Source organism: Acomys russatus, chromosome 29 (assembly GCF_903995435.1).
Source record: "Acomys russatus chromosome 29, mAcoRus1.1, whole genome shotgun sequence".
NCBI classification, from domain to species: Eukaryota; Metazoa; Chordata; class Mammalia; order Rodentia; family Muridae; genus Acomys; species Acomys russatus.
The window spans coordinates 22,672,679-22,694,692 of NC_067165.1; the positions used below are offsets into that span (position 1 = coordinate 22,672,679).

The 22,014-nt window shown below is 48.7% G+C and overlaps 1 protein-coding gene across 1 annotated transcript in view; it reads left to right on the forward strand.

Annotated features, from left to right (window-relative positions):
- The window catches only part of Csmd2 (CUB and Sushi multiple domains 2), a 561,027-nt gene that overhangs the window by 422,679 nt on the left and 116,334 nt on the right, over positions 1-22,014 (forward strand). Inside the window, exon 26 of the mRNA XM_051172054.1 lies at positions 15,992-16,194. Within this exon, the coding sequence (XP_051028011.1) occupies positions 15,992-16,194 (203 nt within the window). The remainder of the gene's footprint in view (positions 1-15,991; positions 16,195-22,014) is intronic.

A 22,014-nucleotide genomic window follows, 5' to 3' on the forward strand; every position in this document is an offset into this window, starting at 1 on the left:
GCTTGTTTGTTTGTTTGTTTTTGGCTCTGCAAGGAGCAATACCTAAGATACAGAGAGAGGCTGGAACAGCGATAGCCAGAGCCTGCCACAAAGTGAGGGCACTTGGGTTTTATCTCTTTTGTCTTCTTGCTCTTTCCTCTGAGTTTCACTTTTTGCCTGGAACATTCCAAAGTCCACTGGAGATACCCTGACGCTTGGGCTCTAAGTATTTTGACCAGCCCTGTCCAAAGGGAAGTAAGACCAGGGCAACAGGGAAAGCATGAGAAATAAGGGTGGGGACAAGTTCACTGCTAAGAAAAGCGGGCCAGGAAGTAAAGGGCAGGGGGCTCATAACAGGAGGCCATGGGACTTATTGCATATGCATGCCATGCTGCGCACACGCGTGTGCATGCGTGCATGCGTGCGTGCATGCGTGTGTGTGTGTGTGTGTGTGTGTGTGTGTGTGTGTGTGTGTGTGTACACAAAGGGAGATAGAATTTAGACCTGCAAGATAGCTCAATGGGTAAGGACACTTACTGCCTGGCCTGACACTTCAGGTTCAACCTCCAGGCCTCTCATGGTAGAAGGAGAGAGCTCTTTCTCTTTCCCAGTTACCTCCTGCGCTCCACAAGCATGCCACGGTGCATGCATATACACCGTGGGGTCATATACACAGTAAGTAAATGAAAAATTAAAAAGAATATTAAGGTAGCACCAGCCCTCACTCAAACAAGCGTCTCCCAGCCACAGTTACTCCCGCAAGGGCTAACACTACGTAGGCAGATGTTCTTCTGGAACCCAATCCTCCTCCTTCCCTTCGGGGTGTGCAGACACCAATGTGGGTGCGTTAGCAGGATCTCAGTCCGGTGGCGAATACGGTTCGAGGAGAGGGGCTCTCCAAATGATACAACTCTCTTTATTTGGGGGGGGGATAAGGGCTATATAAATCTTAGGGAAGTGAGTAGGACTTTTTGGGGTGAGTGTGCCTCATTGGCTGGGGCTGAGCTGCTGGGAATGCTTCATTTCCATGGAGAAGAATTCCAGGTGCTAGCTGGACACGTCCTTGTGAGGAAACCTGAAGCCTGGTCGCCAAGCTACGTGACTACCTCAAGGGTGGCAGAGGTGGGGGTTTCAAGACTACGTGCACTACGTGCAGGCCAGGCTCAAGATGAGACTTTCAGTGTTGGGACTTCACTCTTGCTGCAGGCCACTTCCCTGGTCACACACACGGTTCATGTGCCCTACAAGCAGAGATCTTCCAGACACTGAGAGATGCCAAAAGTGAAAGTGCAGAGCAAGGCACCACCCCCTCACACACCTTGAGTTCCCACCCCGCTCTGTCGTCGACATTTGCCCACAGCTCACAGATGTATACAGATCCTTGTGTTGTAGGGGGGACGTTAGACTGTAGACAGCCTCTCTACCCCCGGCTAGTTCCCAAATGATTGAGACAGAGACCTCAGATTTATAAGAGCTTTAAAGCACGGTAGCTGGGCAGGTGTCAACCCTCTAAGCTATTCTGCTATTTCCCAGCTATGCACCCCGAGTTTCTTGCCTTAATCGTTCCTGCCTGGGCTGCTTCTGTTCCATTAGGACAGCCCTCATAGCCACGCGCTCACGGCTCTTTGGGGTCAGTAAATAGCATTAGAATACATAGCACCAGACCAGCCCCCCAGCTTCTGTGAGTACATCTCTTCGTTCTCTCTCCCTTCCTCCCTTTGTCCCTTTTCCTTCCCTCTTTTCTTCTCCATCTCCCTCCACCTTCCTTGCCTCCTCCCTCCTCTCTCTGCCTCTCTCCCCTTGAATAACCAGCAGCTAAGCAAAAGGAACTAATAACTACACAGATCTGGAGGGACCCCTTAGTGTGTGAGTCCCTTCTTAGCTTCTTTTTCTACTGTGAATAGTGTTACAGAATTTATCTATTAAAAAAAAAAAAAATGATGACCTGGATTTGATTTCTTGGATCCACATGGTGCAATGAGAGAACCAAAGACAATCCCCTGATTTCCCCCCCCTCACTCACACACACACACACACACACACACACACACACACTATGGCACCTGTGAGCCCATATTTTTTTTTTTAACAAAAATACAAAGTCATTTAAAAAATTCAAAATGCCACAGTAGCAAAAGTCACAAAGTATAAACGCAGGGCCCTCGCATCTCACTGTGACATGTCACTCCTCCTCACACTCCACTTAAGATAGCCTCTGGTCCCTTTCCTGTTTGATTCTTTAGGCATGCAACCACAAATGCCTAAAAATTTACACTAAATTTACACAAAGCAAATCCAGCGAGTACAGTTTCTTCAACAAGTCCGTCTCCTTGCCTGCCCTAGCAACTTGCCTCTTGCTTTAGCACTTAACCACAGCCATGATCTTATGTCAATATTAAGAGCCCGCCTCCCCTGGCTGTCGAAAGGCTGCAGAGAAGGCCATTGTGTGCCTAGCCATAATTGATAGAACCATTCCCCCATGGATAAAGCGCAGAGTTTCAGATTTTCGCTTCAATGAGCATCTTTGTATAGGAATCTTTGAACACATATCTAATTACTTCCTTTAGATATATTCTTTGAAGGCAAATGTTGACACGTGACCTCGAATTTCCCTCTAGATGCCACAGCAGCTTCCCACACCCTCAGTGGCCTGTGGGAAGGCTAGTGTTCCACACAGCATCTCTACCTGTGCCCATCCTATACTGCTCTACCAGCTTACTGCTTCAGGCTCTTTGTGAGTAAAGGGATTTCTCTTTTGTACACAGACACTGCCTGAGATCATTTCTAAACACTTTCTCATTTCAACTTAAAATTCAGGAAAATCTAAAAATTTTTATGAAAGTACTTACATAATTTGCATGGTTTGGTCATGTGTGTGTGTGTGTGAGTGTATGTGTATGTGTGCGCGTGTGTGCACTGCATGTAGAGGCCAGATAACATCAACACTTGCTATCTTCCTTGGTTGTTCTCCACTGAATTCTCTGAGATGAGATCTCCCAATAAATCTGGAGCTGAGCCCACTTACTCAGCTCGACTGGCTGACCAGCAAAGCCTGGGCACCTTATGCCTCTGCCCTCTACCCCCCAGTACAGCGTTACAGGACTGCACTGCAGTGCTAGGCTTTTTAGTGGGTCCCGGGGACCTGAACTTGGGTCCCCATGTTCCTGATGCAAACACTTTAACCTACTGAGCGATCCCCCGGGCCTCGTGCATTTTTATTTCTACTGCATTTGTGCCCTTTTGACTTTTTTCATACTCTCTGTTTTACTCATCTTCCCCAGATGCTTAAGCTGTGAAAAGACCCGAGGCTCTATATTTCTCTCACATCCCATACAGCCTGCTTTCCTTCAAACAAAAGATGCTATGCTTCTCTGCGGGAGTTCTTCCGGTTTTGACTCCCCCCCCCACCCCCATCCTTGGCTGATCTGATAATTGACTTTGTTTTTCTTCTACCATTGAAAGCCTCCCAGCTCTGTTTTCAGCATTGACCATCCCCTCTCTCCCAGATCACAGCCCCCTCTCTCTGTTCATCCCGGATACCTTCTTATTGTTTTCACTTCAAGCCTTTTGTTTCCCAACTGCTCTTGACAGCCCGCGTTTGTTTTTTACCAAGGTACCATCAGCAGCAGCCCTCTGAGGACTCGGCTTGTGCTTTGTTTTTACGATGTCGCTTGTTTTCCAGCATCCCCAGCGTGTTGTGGTTGGACCATTCCACCTGATTGTTCAACTGGATTCTTGATGTCCCACTAGCTTGATTGTTCGTGCCACTTTGAGTCCTAGCTGGGAGCTGGACTTGGGCACAGGGCTACCTGTGCGCTTATTAGCTGCTAGGCTTGGGGCCCTCTTTCAGCACCGCCAGCCTCTGGTCTCCTGTGAAGTGGTGATTAAGGATGCTGTCTCCCTGGGAGGGGTTAAATGGGTTAATGTTTATAAACCACTGAGGATGGTAACTGCTGTAGAAATGGGATGGGGCTCTGTCCATTTTATCCAAGCAGCGCATTCCCTAAGCACTGCAGGCTGTAGGTCACCTCTTAAAGATCATGGGTGGTGGGTCCTGAGTGGGATGGTGGTGCCAGGTGGTGGGCACTGTGAAATGGCTGCAGCTCCTGGGAGCAGACAGAAGACTCCAAAGGGCCTTTCCAGGGACATCTGGCTGCACCCTGCTGAAGTACTGGGGCCATAGGGACCCATTGCCAGGTGCAGCCCAAAAGCTGAGCAAGAGTCATCTCTTCAGGAAAGAGAGGCAGTGGGCACCTGAATGAACCTAGCCAAGCCCCACCCCGACCCCGGTGTAGCCAGGCTGGAGAGTAGGTACTTTCTGGCATGTTTAGCAAGAGTAGGATGGCCACTTAACCTTTCCTTAGAATGCAGAGACCTCCGTAGCCTTTAGTGGGTGCTCTTTCCTGGGACCCAAGAGCTCCCCCGAACCTGGGAGTTCATACATAGTAAGGTGTAGGACTCGGTTCCCTCTATGCAGTTCCACCTGGTAACAATGCAGGGAGCATGAGGCTCACCCCATAGAATCATGGCCTCCTCTCCGTCTCCAGGGTAGGGCCAGAATTTTCCTTCTTATGATTTGTGGGACAATTCAAATTATTAGAGAAAGAAAGGCTGGCAAAGGCTTAGGCTCTTGGCTCTACCCCTCCATTCACTGTCTAACAAGCACCTGCAGCATGCTGGCTCTAGGGCAGCGTCCATCTCACAGGGGGTCTGGTCTCTCAGAGGAGCACCTGGAGGCCCCAACACCTCCCCAGTGTGAGGACATGGAGTACAATTGTCTGTCCAGCCATCACTTTCCCACCTGACCTTCTGACCCTAGCCTAGCAGCACTTAAAACAGCAGGCACTTGAAGACCCCCCCCCCCACACACACACCATAGTCTTTGTGCGGGGACGACACAAAGAGCAGACTGAAGTCCAGCTCTGGCTTCAGGGGTCACCGTCAAACAGGTGACATAAAGAATGCAGTGACGAGATAGATAGATAGATAGATACAGAGACAGAGAGAGTGAGAGAGAGACAGACACAGACAGACAGACAGACAGACACAGAGAGAGATGGTGGGTGGGGGGAAAGAGAGGGGGAGGGAGGGAAGGAGAGAGAGAGAGAGAGAGATCCTTTCTGGAGGGCAGAAGGAGATCTTTCCCATTGGGGGAGGGCAGCAAAGGCCCAATCTAGGAGCAATGTCCACCATACTGGAGTTGCATGGTGGGCAGGTATAGGAGGAGGAAGTGGCTCAGCGGAAGTTGCATGGTGGGTGTAGGAGGAGGAAGGGTTTCAGCGGGATCCTGAGGCCAAGAGAACACTGAATCTGTCCTTAGTATAACAGGAACTGTTGGAACAGTTGAAGAAAGTAACAATATTCAGTTCGACTGAAAAATGTGGGGCATTTCCCCCAGTGCCAGGCACCAAGAGTGCAAGTAGAAATAAGACAGTCCTTTCTGTTCAGGGCCTCAGAGAGAAATTACATCTATTAGGAATGGAAATTTTTTTTAAAGGGTACTAGAGCTGGCTTCGCAGATGGGGAATTCTCTTTCCTCCAAAGCAAGAATCTTGGGTCCCATCCAAACCTGGCCCAGCAGTCCATGGTACCCTGACCTCTCCCACTGCTGGGCCGTCCTGAGGCTTTGGACTTCATGGCTATTTGGTCTGCTGCCCCAGCTCTAGCATTGTATCCATGTTCCATTCTAGAAGAAAGGAGAGGGAAGGGCCTGGAAGCCTCTGCTGGTGAGTTCACCTGGTGTGGGTCTACCTGGGAAGAGCCAATACCCTTAGAGACACTTTTCTACAGGTCATGAGACAGAACTAGCTGGAGAAAAACTGAGAAACCAATGTTGCTTTGTCTTTACAGCCTCGACAGCAGAGACAGAGGAGAGGTTTGGAAACAGTACAGATCAGCCAAGATCACAGTGTAGTGTGATAATCTAGGCTGTGCACCTGTCTAGGTCAGGCTTCTAGATGGCACTTGCAAGCAAAGAGTTAGAAAGAAACCGCTATTCTCGCTGTACTTAAAGGAGTGGAAGGCGGGGCCTGGGGAGACAGGTCAGAGGGTAAGGTGCCTGCTGCACAGGTGTGACGACCTGAGTTGGGACCCCCATGTGAAAAGCAGGTTCAACAGTGAAGGTCGGTCACGGTAATTCCAGTGCTGGGGAACCATGGAGAACCGGAGCCCACCGGGGAAGCAGATCTAGTGAGTTGTTAAGTTCCAGGTTCAGCGAGAGGCCCTCTCTCTCTCTACCAAGTACAGGGCAGAACAATGGAGGAAGATAGCTGTCGCCAACCCCTGGCCTCTAGACCTGCCCATCCATGCTCATGTGTCCACTTACACACTCACCCATACAAATATGTGCCTAGATCTTACAGATAACAACAACAACAACAGCAGTAGGTGTTCGCTGTGAAGGCTGGCAGGCAAGGTCTCCCAGGCTTACAAAATAAAGGAAAGCACGGATGTACAGAGCCATGCTTAAGGATCTCATGATCTGAAGTGACAAGGTGACATCGCCGCTTCAGGAAGATCAGTGGTAGAAGCTCAGGGTAGGAATTGGTCGGGAAGCCAGAGAAGGGCCTAGTGTGACCATTTGGCAACCCTGATTACATTAAGAACAGAGTTTCTTGCATACAAGTACAGTTGGGACAGGTAGCTGTAATGTATGCAGGAGAACACAGAGTGGCATCAGGGAGGTAGAAGTGATGGTCCTTTATAGGTGTGCCTTCCCTGCAGGGGTCTGGGACCAGTGGTATGTGGGGACCTTCTTGCTGTTGGACATTGACTCTTTGCCTAACAGCCATATAGCTGTAATGCACCTATTTTATTGTGGTGAATTTATCAGTAATGCCTACTAATGTTTATTATCAGGCCTATAATTATTACGGCGGTATTTTCTAACCTGCTAGCAACCAGTCAAGACACAGACACCTATTATGCTTTAAAATAGCCTTAGTTAACCTGGGGCAGGGCAGATATTAATCCCCTAAACTACCTTCCATATTAGGGCAGGTATCCCATACACAGCTCCAGTCTCACGCCATATGGCTCTAATAATTTCTATTGAGCTACTGCTCATCCATAATCCCAAATCCTTGCTAATTATCACTGTCTGGGCCAAATCTCCATCCACACTGGCCATGTGCTTCTCCTCCACCTAACCCATGGCGCAATCTCCTTCTTTCCTCCTCCTCTCCTTCAATCTCTCCTTCTCTAGCTTCTCTCTGGCTCCCCAAGCCCAGGAACCTTAGCCGTGCCTATCCTATTTGTCCTGCCCAGGTGTGATGGTATTTTATTGTTCAAACTGGAATAAGCTCTTTGGCAAGGTGCAATCTTCATCAGAGTATGTCAGACCATCCTCCGACACTATTTGGCCAGTAAGAAGCTCTGTTAGTTTTAACCCGTAGGGCTTCTTTGTGACGAAAGAGTGAAGGCAAGTGTCAAGCCTCATTCTTAGCTGCTGGACACCCAGCAGCAGGGCTGCCAAGAGGAGGTTCTGAGGAACCAGCTTCCCTGCTTAGTGGAGCTTGTCTTCCTGGAAGGATGCCGGACTTAGACTAAATACCTGGCTGTGCCTGCAGCCCAGTGCCCCAGCAGCACTCTCAGATCTACCATAGTGCAGAGTTGTTCTTCACAGCGGTCAGCCAGCCGGCAGGCAGGCAGCTGGCCTGGAGGAGGCAGAAGGCACGGGAAGCAAAGCTTGTGTTCACAGATCTTGCCAGGAATACTGGCCTCGGGTTCAGCAGCTTTCAGAGGGTGTCTTTTAAAAGAGCAGCGGTGAGTTAAACCTTAAACAGAGAAGCTCCGCGTAGCTGCGCCGTGAGAGGGACCTCCTGAAGGACACACACAGATTGGCACACCCAGCAGGCATCGCTTTTTCAGCCTTAAGTTTGCCATGAGTCAGGAGATGGCCAAAAAGAGGCAGAAAGATGTTCTGAAGGTAAAGAGGAATGAAGAGGCTTTCAGAACAGCAGTCCACTCTGGTGATTTCGTTTCCACAGACTGCCTCGAGAGAAAGAAACACAAACTACTTCAAATTCTCCACCTATGATAATCCAGCCAGGCTACGACAAGTAGTTGAATTAGCCAGAACGCACCGTCTGGCTGCCAGCCTATGATCCCAGGCATGAATCTGCCTTCTTGGCTGGCATATGGGACAGTAGTGATCTCTCCGATCTCTCCGTTCAAAATGACAGATTAAAAATGATAATGCACAAATAGAATAAATTCACAGGGTGTTTCATAAAGAACAGCGCTCATGAGAAAAAAAGCAACTGTTCTCTAAGGAAACAGAACCATTTTCTTAAAGAAATATTTTTTCTTTTCTTTTCTTTTCTTGTCTTTTCTTTTGCTTATACTTTAGGAGACAGAAGGAACTAGAAAAGACCAAGGCTGAGGTTGTAGCTCAGTGGCAAGCACTTGCCTGGTATTCTAGTCTCATACTGTTGCTGTGAGGAAACACTCTGATCAAGTACACGTTGGGAAGGAAAGGGTTTATTTGGATTACACTTCCAGGTCACAGTTCATCGCTGAAGGAAATTAGGGCAGGAATTCAAGGCAAGAGTCACAGTGGGAAGCTATTTTCTGGATCGTTCTCTGGCTCACTCAAAAGCTTCTGTTTAATTAGCTTTGTTATATAGCCCAGGACTCCCTGCCTAGGGATGGTGCCAGCCTCAGTGGGCTGAGCCCTCCTACATCAGTTAAATCACCAAGGCAACAGCCTAGAGACATGCCTGCGGGCCAGTCTGATCTAGGCAAGTCTTCAGTCTAGGCTTTCCTCTCAAATGATCTAGGCTGTGTGAAAGAAATAATGCTAACTAGGGCACCTGGCCCTGGATCCCACCCCATGAATGTCAAAAAATAAAAACAGAATAGGTGTCAGGTATTCAAATGGACTATATACATACTTCTGTCATTATTAGATGTATAGGTGGATGGGTTAGTGGAGGAGGGGGGCTTCTAAGAGAAAAAGGAAGTGTTGGTGACAAATCAGAAACGTGAAGAAAATAATTACATCATTAAAATTAAAATCTACAGTGGCTGTAGGCATGGTGATGCACATGCCTTTAATCCCAGCACTCAGGAGGCAGAGGCAGGTGATTTCTGTGAGTTCGAGGTCAGCCTGGTCTACAAAGTCCAACACAGCCACGGTTCTGTTACACAGAGAACAAGAGTTCTGAAAGAAATATAGCCAAGCATGACACAGAGTGACAGCCACAGGCTGCATAATGGAAGGACAACAGGCAACCAATATATACGGCTCAGGGTTCCAGAAGCTGAGCAGTCCACTGGTAAGTCCCTCATAGATGACAATGCGAAGAGGCCTCCTGGACCAAAGTCACTTGGCACATAAGAGGGAAGCCCAAAGCAACAGCCTACATCCAAAACACAGCAGTCACCAGCCTGGAGGGTCCTGCCACTTCTTCAGTGTCCTGAAGCCCACACAGTTCCGTTCCCCTGCTTTTGAAGAGAATTGAATTCCAACTGGCCCTAGGAACCAAAGGACAAAGCTAGCACCCAACAGCCTGCTGCCTTGGAGCCCCCACTTGTCTGCCCAGCGTCTGCCCTTTAGATAGCATGATGCTTTAATTCTCAAGCCAACTATCACTATCACAGCTCAATAGCAAGTGTGCTCTTGGATGGCTGAGACGTGGGACCTTCCCTAGAACAAGTACGATTTCCTCCTTGTCACTTGCTGTGCCACTGAGGATCCCTTAAACTACATTCTCATCCATAGACTGATTTCTGAGCCCCGCCCCCCTCCCCCAGCAGCTGTTCACTCACATTCCACTTTCCCCTGAAGTAAAGCTCCTCTCTCACCATGCTGATTCCCACAGGGCCCATGGGGAGCTGGGGCGGGGGGGGGGGGGTCGTCACACTGTGGTGACAGGTGCTTGACAGTGCCCCAAAGTGCTTTCATTTTTCTGCCTCTCACTCCCCCACAACCAGAGGGCGTGTGAAATCAACTGCTCAAGTCACTACGGGTTTTGCTTTCTCTCTCTTCCTCGTGTTTGCCATGTCTTTCTAATGCTCTGTGGATACAGATGAACAGCGGAGCGGAGTGAGCGGCGGTCCCAGCAGCCTCAGAGCACTGAGAAGTTCCAGCAGGGTTTGCCTGGGAACTTCCCTAAGAGGAAGGGAGGGCTATCCTGTGATGATACCAGTCCAGAGCCCTCCTGGCTATTTAGATGTAGGCTGTAGTAGGCGGAGAGATCAGCAGCGGATGGAGTCAGACGTGGGGCCTGGAAATCTCCCAGCCCTAGGGGAGAGGGCGCCGGGGTGGCAGGGAGCCTGGGTCCACTGGCTTTTCTTCCTCGCTCATGCATTTGTATAAGCCTTGATTTCTTTCTTGCCTGCTTCTCTGTCTGTTCCCTTTCTTCCTCCAACACTGCTTCAAAGAACCTCCTCTTTGAAGTCCTCTTTGTACCTTTGAGCTAGACGATGAGGTCAAGGAGAGGACTTAGCAGGCCTGGCCTAAGAAGACATGGCTTCAACGCGGGTTCTGACTCCTTCTTGCTGACTGGCTAGTCACCTACATGGGTCCTTTGGACCTTCATGTCCACCTTTGCAAGATGGCAGAAGTGGGGCTCCAACCCACCAGCTTTCCACGAGGATGTTGGAAGCACATGCAAAGCGATCACAGCGTAGGATCTGCAACGGCTTAGTCCTTTTTCTCCTTTTGTTATTTCTTTTTTTTTTTTTTTTTTTTTTTTTGTTTTTTTTTTTTCGAGACAGGGTTTCTCTGTGTAGCCTTGGCCATCCTGGACTCATTTTGTAGACCAGGCTGGCCTCGAACTCACAGTGATCCGCCTGCCTCTGCCTCCCGAGTGCTGGGATTAAAGGCGTGCGCCACCACGCCCGGCCTCCTTTTGTTATTTCAATGAATAGCTCCTGCATATACCACCCTTTCGGCACCAGCCACACACATTACCGTGCTTGCAGTGTCTCCTTTGGTGAGCATCAGGCTCCAGGGCAGAGACAGCTCTGTTTGCCCTGGAATCTCTTAATAAGGTTTATGCACACAGCGCCACACCCCTCTTCCCCCCCCCCCCCACAAATGGCCTGTTCTGTGTCTGTGGCCCAAACAAGCCAGCATGTGCATGTATGCGAGAGCTTCCAACCCACCTCTGTACCTCCTCACCTGGAGTGCACAGATGTGGTCTTCAAGCCAATGTTGCTCCTCTAAAAGCCAACCAAAGGTGGGCCTCACCTCTCATCTGCAGGAGGCAGCCCAGATAAGCCAGGTTTGGGAGCCTGAGTGACTTGGCAAAACCACTCTTTCCTGGCCCTCACCAAGTCTCATCATAAGAGGGACCACTGCTGTCCCCTAGCCAAGTTCCCTGCATCCCCTGTGTCTACCTGTTCTCACCAGTAGAGCAAGAACAATCCTAAAATACAAGCCAGACCCTGTCAGGCCACAGCTTAGAATCCTTCAGCAACTTCCATTAGCCTGTAGAAGAAAATCCAAACTTCTTCCCCAACCTGCAGCATCCCAGCAGGCCTGGCCTCTGCCTGCCACCCCTCAGACAGCCCTTAGACCTTTCTGTTGCCCAGAGGCCCTGGGGCAGGTTCCCACGTGGGACCTTTGTACACGCTGCCCTTTATCTGGGGGACGCTGCCTGCCACCTCTTAAACCAGCCTGCTCTGCGGTGGCCGGCTCCCTCTGAGCCTGGCACCTTGCTTAAATGTCACCCTTCTGAGAGGTCCCACCCGTGATCTCTTCTAAAGTTGGTTACTCTATCTCAGCAGCACGCCATCAATTTTCTCACCAGCATTTGTGCAGGCAGGAGCATTGCTATCCGCAGCAACTCTGGAAAAATGGCATCCTGGGTTTGGAACTTGGCATTCCATCCGCTAAGTTGTTGACGTGTTCTTTGCGAATGCAAAGGATGCCGCACTCCCTCCTCTCTGCTCCTCCTCCCCCTGGTCCCTCCTCTCCTCTCAGCCTCATCTCTGTGAAGTTTTTGCCTTTGTGTGGTTATCAGCTCAGCGAGGCTGAACAAAAGGAACCGCCTTGCCTCTTTGTGGTCGCATGTACGCTACTGATTGTGGCCAGACCCTCTCTGGCCATGCCGTGCTCTCCCCGTAGCTTCGTCCTCCAGGAGGTGGGGACAGTGTCAAAGGGTATAAGTGCCAACATCTGGCCTGAAAGATAATACAGTGGTAAGTATGGTTCGTGCTCTACTCATCCTTTGACTAGACTATGACATTAAAAAAAAGTAATCTCATGTATTATGAAGTCAGAAGTCATAAACATCTAGATCGTTGAGGGATGGATTCAACAAGTGTGTAAACAAGACAGCTAGTGAAGAAGCAACGCACATCAAGTTAGTCACGTGTCCCTGCCTGCAACCATTAGTAACAAAGACCACTAGTAACAAAGACGTCTGTTCTCCATAACTGACAGCAAGTGTGGCCAATTCCAATTGGAATCTCACTGGGATTGTTTTTGGAACTTGGTGCCGTAGAGGTGGTCTGATAGAGTAAATTGGAGACAGTACTTGGCTAGGTTAGGAAGAAGAAGATGGAGCTGACCTTTTCATGTTAGAATATCAAAGGCCAGGGCTGTGGGAAACTGCAGGGAGCTCTGAATCTGGCTCCCAAGGAGCAGCAGCCAGCTCAGACATGGAGGGCTCACCGAAACGGCAGTCTCCACAGGGACAGGTCCAATGGCCAGGGGACCTAGAGTGCTCCCTTATGACCCTGTCTTTATGAGCCCCAGCTCAACAGGCCAGCACATCCTGGGCACAGAGCCACAGTTAGGAGAGAAAGTCAGCTCCACCCTCTCGGATACAGTACACAGGCTGGAGGGAGGAAATAAATAGGGGCTCTTGATGCTCAGGAGGGAATAAACAGGGACTTCAGTGCCCACAGTAGAGAGGACGCCCTTCAGACAGGCATTGGGATATGTAAATAACATCATGATAAATATTAATGCTTTTTAAGTCTCAAAGTATGAAACTGAAAGGTCTAGGAAAGTATTACAATTAGTTTGTTTAGTATTTTCTTTCTTTCGTTCTTCCTTCCTTTCTTTTTCTAATTCTTTTTTATTATTTTAGGGTGCCATACATGCATGCATGTAACGTATTTTGATCAAATTCTCCCCATTCCCTCCCTTCCAATTCCTATCCCCCTACCACTATTTTCCCTTCCCAACTCCATGTGCTGTGTTGTTGTTGCTGTTGCTGTTGCTGTTGCTGTTTTTAACTCACTTAGCAATGCCTGTGTATGAATGGCTGTAGGACCATCTACTGGGGTCATAGCCTCTCAGGACCACAAGCCTAAAGAAATGGACTTTCTCTCCCCCCCATAGCCATCAGTTGCTAGTGGCCCCTTAGCTAGGAGTAGGACTTCATGAGAGCCCCATCCATGGCCTAACCCTGTACAAGTTTTGGACATGGGATCACGGCTTCTATGAGCTCGTGCGTGCAATGGCACTCTCAAGTTCAGCAAATAGCTTCCCTGCTACTCCTAGCTCATACCATCTTTCCATCCCAAATGGTTTCCATAAAACGCCTCACATTTATTTATTTTTGTTTGCATATCTGCACATGTGCTGCGGCGGCGGGCATGTGGAGGACTTGTGGAAATCAGCATTCTCCGCCATGAATCCCAGGGACTGAGCTCAGGTCACCAGGCTTGGCTGCAAGCACCCTCACCCGCTGAGCATCTTGCCAGCCCTGTAATTTGGATTTTTAATCACGGTAGAGAAGTTTGCCCTGGCATAATATGCTACCCTGTGTACTTAATAGAAAAGATAAACATATTTGAGTTACTTCTTACTGAAGTAGATAACCATAAACAAAATTTAAAGTGAAAAAAGGTACCATACACTAGGATATAATACTAGCATTAAAAAATAGATCCCACAACAGAAACCAATTTAGGTAAAAGTAACAAATAAAGAGCTTGGTATGCAAACAGAATTTTTAAAGATAAGTAGCCCAATTAAGATGGATAAAAGAATATGAAGGGATAAAAATGTCCCAAAACTGTATGCAGAGATTTTCAACGTTATGTAAAATACTAAATTATCTAAATTCAAAATGCCAGTGAGGTTCCATTTTGGTCTAGCAGATGGGCGAGTATTCTAGTGTAGAATATATTTGCAACACTATAATATCTGTTGTTGAAGAGGTGGAGTTTACATAGAATAGTAAAGTTTAATGATGTTTGGAAGGGTCTGAGATTGATGGAGTCACAGGAGGGAATAATTTAACAACCTTTACCGGGGAAAACCTTAGGTGCTCCTCTCCTCCCCCACCCCCACCCCACCCCACCCAAACTGTTATTTCTACAAGTCTACAGAAACACTAACAGAATGGGGAAAGCGCCACCAATATAGGTGTGTTTCTTGCAATTTAATGAGAAATGGTGGATCAGATTGCCCATTCTTATAGAAAAAAATTAAGTATATATGCCTATAATATATTATTGAAGAAAGAAAGTGACCTAAAGCCAGGGCTGGGGGTCTGATCCCATGTTCTCCTAGCATGAATGTAGCAGTGGACTGGATCCCAGCACTACACAAAGGTGGGTGTGGGGTGCACAACCTGTCATCCCAGCACTGCAGAGGTGAAGGCAGGAAGGACAAAAGTTCAAAGCCAGCTCGTGTCTGTCTCTGACTCTTTCTCTCTGACTCTCTTTCTCTCTGTCTCTGTCTCTCTGTCTCGGTGTGTGTGTGTGTGTGTGTGTGTGTAAAAAAAAAAAGGAATAAGAAAAAGGGGACAGAAGACACAAACCCATGTTGGGGAAAACAACATGTGAATTTGCACACTGAGAAAAGTCTAGAAGGAGGTGTACTAATAGTAAGTGCAAAACTCTGGAGAGCCGGCTGATTGTGTGAGAGAGACTTCCAAATTTCAAACCATCTGTATACTGTTTGCTTTTCTGACTCGCATACATCTCATTTTTATCATTTAAAAGGATGTACATTTGCAGGAATGGCAGTAAATGAAGAGAAAGGGCATCAGTAGGAAGAAGTGCCATCCACGTGAAGTCTGGGGTTTGCTCATAATAATAGTGAACCAGAGTTTGGTTTTGTAGTTGGGACAAGTGTGCCACAGGTGTAGATGGTGGAACCCGGGGAGGTGCAGGTATCTCTGGTACTTCTCCAAAGTCTCAATGTAGCCCCAAAGTGAAAGGAAATGGACTCAGAGGGAGTCGTGTCACCCAGCCCCCAGGTTTGTAGCCATAGTAACCTCAGCTACTAAACACCTTTTTGTCTGGGGTAAATTGGCGTTCCTGCCCGGCCTGATGTGGCATATACCCCCATATAGACAGAGGCCCCTGTGTGACTTGCACCACTTTACAGGGACCCCCTAAGCCAAGTCTGTCTGTAGCTAACAGCTTCAGCACTCTGCTCTGAGGCAGCCAGATATAGGCTTATCCCGGCTCCCCTGCAGCTGCTAGTCAGCCTCTGAGAGGCCCATAGTTCTCCTTGCCTCTGTCTTTTAAAAAATGTGTGTGTGTGTGTGTGTGTGTGAGAGAGAGAGAGAGAGAGAGAGAGAGAGAGAGAGAGAGAGAGAGAGAGAGAGAGAGAGAGAGAGAGAGAGTGTGTATGTCATGGCGCATTCTGCAGAGGCCAGAGGAGACTCTACATCCACTATATGGATTCCATATGGGTCTTCAGGCATGGTGGCAAGCTCCTTTATCTGCTAAGCCTGTCTCACCAGCCTCCTTGACTTTTTAAAAGAGTCCATACCCTTTCTTGCCCCGCTTCCCTCTCAGTCTGGAATTATAAGGGTTTATGCTCAGGAGCTTGATCTGGTAGCTGTGCAGAGTCCAGAGGAGGGATGAAATGTGGCCATGCTGACGTACACAAAGTCCTCACCCTGTCACCCTTGTCTCCACTGCTAGGGGCCCCAGGGGATAAGCCAGCCAGTGGGAAACATGACAGTGCTTCTGGATGTCACTTCTCCTTCTCCCTGTAAATCTTCCTGGGCTGTGACACCTCCTGATCAGAAGTCCCTGGGGAGAAAGCCGTGGGACCTGGAGTGACCACCTGTCTCTTCCCTCTGTCCAGGCTCCACTTCCTCGTGTTTGACACGGAAGAGGTCCACGATGTGCTACGCATCTGGGACGGACCAGTAGAAAGTGGGGTTCTCCTCAAGGAGCTGAGTGGCCCGATGCTGCCCAAGGACCTGCACAGCACCTTCAACTCAGTCGTCCTGCAGTTCAGCACGGATTTCTTCACCAGCAAGCAGGGCTTTGCCATTCAGTTCTCAGGTGGGTGCTTGCCCACTGCCAGCGCCTTGAGCCGCTCCTTCCTTCCATCTCCCCATCCTTGGAAAGATATTGGCATCTGCTATGTGCCTGGTTCGTGCTTTATCCAAATATCTGTGCTGAGGAGGAGGCAAGGAAATAGCTTAGGCGGTAACATGCTTGCCACACAGGCATCAGGACATGACTTGGAGGCCCAGAATCTTGTTTTTTTGTTTTGTTTTGTTTTGTTTGTTTGTTTTATTTTTTTGTTTTTTTTTTGTTTTGTTTTGTTTTTTTTTTTTAAGAGCCAGATAACATAGCGTACACTTGTAATCCCAGCTGGGTACCTGGAACACACTGGCCAGCTGGCCTAGACTAGTTGGTGTGTTTCAAGTCAGTGAGAGACTCTGTCTCAAAGAAAGTGGCAGTGGTTATGCAAGAACGATGCATAATGCCAGAGGTTAGCTCCTGCCCTCCACACATACATGTACACACACACACACACAGAGAGAGAGACAGAGACAGAGACAGAGACAGAGACAGAGAGAGACAGAGACAGAGAGAGAGACAGAGACACAGAGAGAGAAAGAGAGACAGACACAAAGACAGAGAGATGGAGACAGACAGATAGACAGACAGAGAATGCATGCACTCCTGAGTGTACACAGAAATATCTCCATGCATGCTGAGCTTACTTGGGTGGGGGAAACAGGCAGCTTGAGAGATCCCCAGGTTCTCAGAAGTGCATGAATGGAGAAATCCATGCTGCTGCTGAGGTCACTGAGAGCATCGAGGACAGTGTTCTAGAAAAGGCCTTATCCACATTCATGCCTGAAGGATGAGTAGAAGTAACTGAGGAAAAGAACGAGTCTGAAGGATGAAACGGTCAAAGCCACAGAAAAGATACTACCAGGCTGGACTTGAGAGGCTCTGTAGACCCTAGGGAACAGGAGGAGAGAAAACAGGATGCCCTAGACACAAAACAAACAGACAGACAGAGCAAGAGAACAGTGAGCTCTGGAAGGGTAAAGTGGTCCCTGGGTGTGAATGGAGGGATGCGGGGAAAACGAAATGTGCAGCAGTATAGGGCACTGCTCTGAAAGCATCGATGTCACCTGCTGCATCCTGTAGTCCGTCCTTGAGTGCAGGTGTTAGGAAGGAGCGGAGGCCAGGCATGCGAGTGAGCCTAGTAATCTCAATTTAACTAAGTGTGCACAGCCAGTGGCCAGCTATGGAGGTGCATGACAAAGAGCTCCCCCAGAACGGACAACACTCAAACTCCCTGGTCCCGAGTTGGCTGTCCGCCCCAGAACTCAGCATCTTGGATGTTGTTTCTGTCTCTCGAAACTTCTTTTTCTACCTCTCAAACCTCCTGACCCACTGAGTCTGGCGTGGTGTGTGCCGAGGCTTATTATACAGCAGCTGTCACCATTGCCATCCACGGCAGTCCACCGTGCAGGGCGGAGTGTGTGTGTGTGGTGGTGGTGGTTCTGGGTGACTCTGGGGCAGGCAGTTTTGTCTCCACACACCCTCGTAGCTGCTAGGTCGGCCCCAGGTACCCATGAGACTGCAACAACATATCAAATCCCACTTCCAGCTCATTCCCTTACCTTTCTCCTCTGTGGAGGAGGGTCTCCGGCATCTGGGGGTTCCCACTTTCTGTCCTGGATGACCCTCTGTATCTGGAGTTCTGCATCCATGAATCCAACCAATCCCAGACCAAAAATTCTGGGCAGGGGGGTGGGGGGGATCACATCTGCACTAGACATATACTGACTTTTTTTCTCATAATTATTCCCAATAAATATAGTATAATCACTACCTGCATATCATGTATTAGGTATTAGAAATAATCTACAGATTTAGAATATGCATAGGTTATATGCGAGAACTGCACCAATTTTACATAAGAGATTTAATGGCTGGGAGGATGCCGGGAACAAGTCCCTCCAGGATACTGAGGGACACCTGGACTTGGTATCTTGTCCACATAACATATGTGCAGTCTTCTGGCGTGGCATTTCCAATCTATTCTTAAAGCTCCCTGGACTATTAATTGATACTAAAAGAAACAAGTGTGCATGATTAAGCCATGTTGGAAGGTGCTTGGTTGCGGCAACCCTAAGCAGATTACCTGCAACACTAACACGGCTTCCGAGAGCATTTGGCATGCTCACAGTCATAAATTCAAAACATGTCTGGTAGGTCACACTTTCCAAATGTGTTTGACCATGAATGACTCTTTTTGAGGCCACCTCGGGAGCCTGGCATTTCGTGGTGCAAACGCTAGCAATTGCTGGGATGCACATTTGAATCAGTAGAAGGTCCCCAGCACACAGAGTGGAGAACACAGAAGAGGCTCCCGGGCACTCTCTTGGGGAAGGAGCAACATGAATAATTAAAAGCACACATGCCTTTTCTCTGACTGTGCCCATGCTGACAGAGATGGCGTAGAAGAAAACGACAAAAAAAAAACCCACATGAGTATCCCACAGATTTGCATCATCCGACCTCCTCTGTGTCCTCATTGTAGCCACACAGGATGGTCCCCAGACTCTCTCCGCCAGCTAAGCCTCACTCCCACAGCTTTATCATGCATTGCCCAGCTCCCAGGAGTCGGAGCCATCCTTCAGGGTTTGTCTCCAAAGCCACTGCTTGTTAATCTCACTGTTTTTGATTAAATTAAAGCAGCCTCCAACACCCCACTTCTGTTTTTCTAGTACCAGACAATGCCAGCCCTCCTGCTGGTCTTGCTGTGGTACCTCCTTGCCATTACAAATCTCTCTTAAAGTATGATGGCTTTGCCAGACCTCTCAGGCTCCTTGGAGTCTGTGAATGCAGCAGGTGTTCCAACGCATGAAGTCAGGAACACATGGGGGGGGGTGAGTTTCCAACACCAAGGTTTCCTTAGGCAATCTTATGCCCATCAAAGTAGTCACAACTACCTAGCCTGGGCTCTAGAAAGGCCCTGACAACCTGCCCCCCCCCACCCGCCCCTGCCATGTTCTGGGTATACCCAAGGTTCAGGAAAGGTCACCTTTCCTGTTGCTGTCATCAGTTAGCAAATACCAGGGCTCCTCTTGGGAGAGGGAATGGCTTAACACAGGTGAACTTGGGAGTGCATGTTTGATGAGGGATTGGGTGGAAATGCCAGCATGATTAGCAGAAGCTTGGCTTTATTAAGTAAACACGACTGTGTAACATCTAACATCCTGCCAGTACCCGGAGGATCTAGCCTCTCCCTGGAGGCTTTGGCAAGCCGTCAGATCCAGGAGCACTCAACAGAGAAAATGAGAACCGCAAGAGGTGAGCGGGCAGCGTGATCTCGGCCATCTACAGAGCAGGCAGCCGCTAAGCTCCCCACTAGATCATCCCTTAAGAGATATTACGGAAACGCAATGCCACAGACACCGTTATTAATCCACGTTGCAGATACAGGCTGTGTGGTTTCTCGTACAAGGTCACGTGGTTAATAAGTCGCGGAGCCTGGATCAAAACCCACGTGTCCGATTCCCAAGCCTAGTGCTTAATCAATGCATTGCTGTGGCCTACCATATAAACAACCTCCCTGAAAGTGGCCAGAACGGCAAGCCAGTTTTTCTTCCAGGGAATCATTTACATGTGTACAGCACCCCGTGACACTGGGGATGAAAGCGAAGTCTGTTTTTAATTGGAAAGGCAGAAGACGATTCCTACTTGACTTTCTAAATAAGTTCAGTGAGTGTCAAACGGGTGATGATCTGTTCATCCATTCATTCATCTATCCAGCAAATATTTACTAAGCACTGCCGTGTGCTGAGTACCGAGTACCCTGGGGATACAGGGATGAGCAGAACTGTCTCTTGGCGGACGATGCCAACAAGTAAATTAGCAAGATTGATACAGATTGTGCCGGGGCAAGGACCGAACAGGGTAGCTTGATGAAAATGACGGGGAGGGTGATGGGTGAGCCCGGAAAAGGGGATGAAGGGGGCCCTGTCTAAAAAGTGGTATGGAAATGAAAACTGAGTGTCAAAGTAGAGCTGGCACGGGAGACTTGCTTCAGGGCCATTCCAGACAGAAGGACCAGCAAGTGTGCAAGGTCCTGTGCGGAGGAAGGGGAAGGAGTATGAGTGGAGATGTTTAGGAATATGGTGGGAACGTAGTGACAGAGCATCACGAAGGAGCAGTTTTAGAATGCATCCTCAAAAAAGTGCAGCTTCAGAAGGGGAAGGCTTGAGATGATAGGACATCAACCGGCCATGGCGGCACAGGGCTGTGATCCTAGCCACCCAAGAGGCTGAGGCATTCGGAGGACAAGTTCAAGGATGGTCTGTACAACTTAGTGGGACCCTTTCTAAAAAAAAAAAAAATTTTTAAATGTTCAATACAGAACAGTGGTAAAGTATTTTCTTAGCACAAAGAAGCCTGAGATTCAACTCTCAGATCCTTTCCTCAAGGGGGGGGGGGGGGCGTGGTAGGTAAGAAAAAGGGAGGAAAGAACAAATGAATGAAGCGACATAAAAAAAAAAAAAAAAAAGGAAAAGATGTGGAGATAAAACACCGTACAGCAGGTGTTGCCAGTGTTTTTTGTCGAAGGCTACGTCCTCCAGCCTTTGCGGTCCCGGTTGTTGCAATTCATGTTGTTGGATACTATGTAAACAAACGGCCATTGCTTGTATTTCAATAAAACTTTAAAGCACAGAGGCAGATTCACTTGTGGGCTGTAGTTTGTCAAATGTTGCCCTTGGTGTTATGAAACCAAAGGTAACACGCCGTGGAATCATAGATCTTGTATTGAGTGACATTGGCGGCAGGTTTCCTGGGCTGCCACGCCTTGGCTGTTTCCACTGAAGTGCTTCTGGTGGCATCTCCCCAGGAGGTCAGAAGGCACAGACAGTCCAAGCATCTATTTGAGGCTTCGTATGCTTTTGTGTAAAAGTCAATGTGCATTGTACGCTCTGGGCCAAAACAAATTCTTTGGTTTGAGTGTAAGGTAAAAAAATCTCACAACTGTGGGGTAGAAAGCTGTAAGTTAGTCGCAGGGCCTCTAGAAAATTCCTTGCCCCCTGGCATCTACAGAACGCATTCTGCAGCGTCCTGCCATCTGTTTTGGCCTAGGGAGGCAGGTGGATATGGTGGCTGCCCCTGTTATGCCGCCACCTTGGGTGAATTTTCTTGGGTCCCATTCGCCCCTTTGGTCACCCATTCCTTCATTCCTTCCTTCTACTCTTCATTTCGCTGCTCGCTTTATAAACACTTGCTTCCTATTAGACTTGGTTAACAGATCACAAACATCTCTTAAGTTGTCAAGCCTCCCCTCCCCCGACCCGCCCGCCACCTTTTTTTTTTTTTTTTTTTTTTTTTTTTTTTGCACGTATGTACATCTGTGTGGCATGCATGCGAAACTGCATGGTCTCATGTACGGATGCGCGCTCGCCTATCTGCCTTGGTATGGAGGATGGAGTTTGATGTTGCGTGTCTTCCCCGGATTGTGCTGTATACTGTTTGCTGAGACTCTCTCTCTTGCACCCAGCCTTCCTAATCCAGTCACTGTAGCTAGTCAGCTTGTCTCGGAGATCCCTTGAGTCGGCTTCTTCCCAAGTGCTGGGACTTTAGGCCAGCTGCCATGGCCACAAGCTTTTCCCAGGGTTCTCTGGTCCTTGTGCTCTCACCAAGTCATCTGCCCCTGATGCGTGGTTAATAGAGACCAGCCACTGCGCTTGATTTTGAGCTCCGCTCTGCCACTGGCTACAAATAGCCGATGTTCTCCCTGAAGGTAATGCAGGCCTGAAAGGTCCGTGGCTGTTTTTACACAGGGAGAGGCCTGACCTCAGCAGACTCTCTAGTCCCTCGTGGGCAACT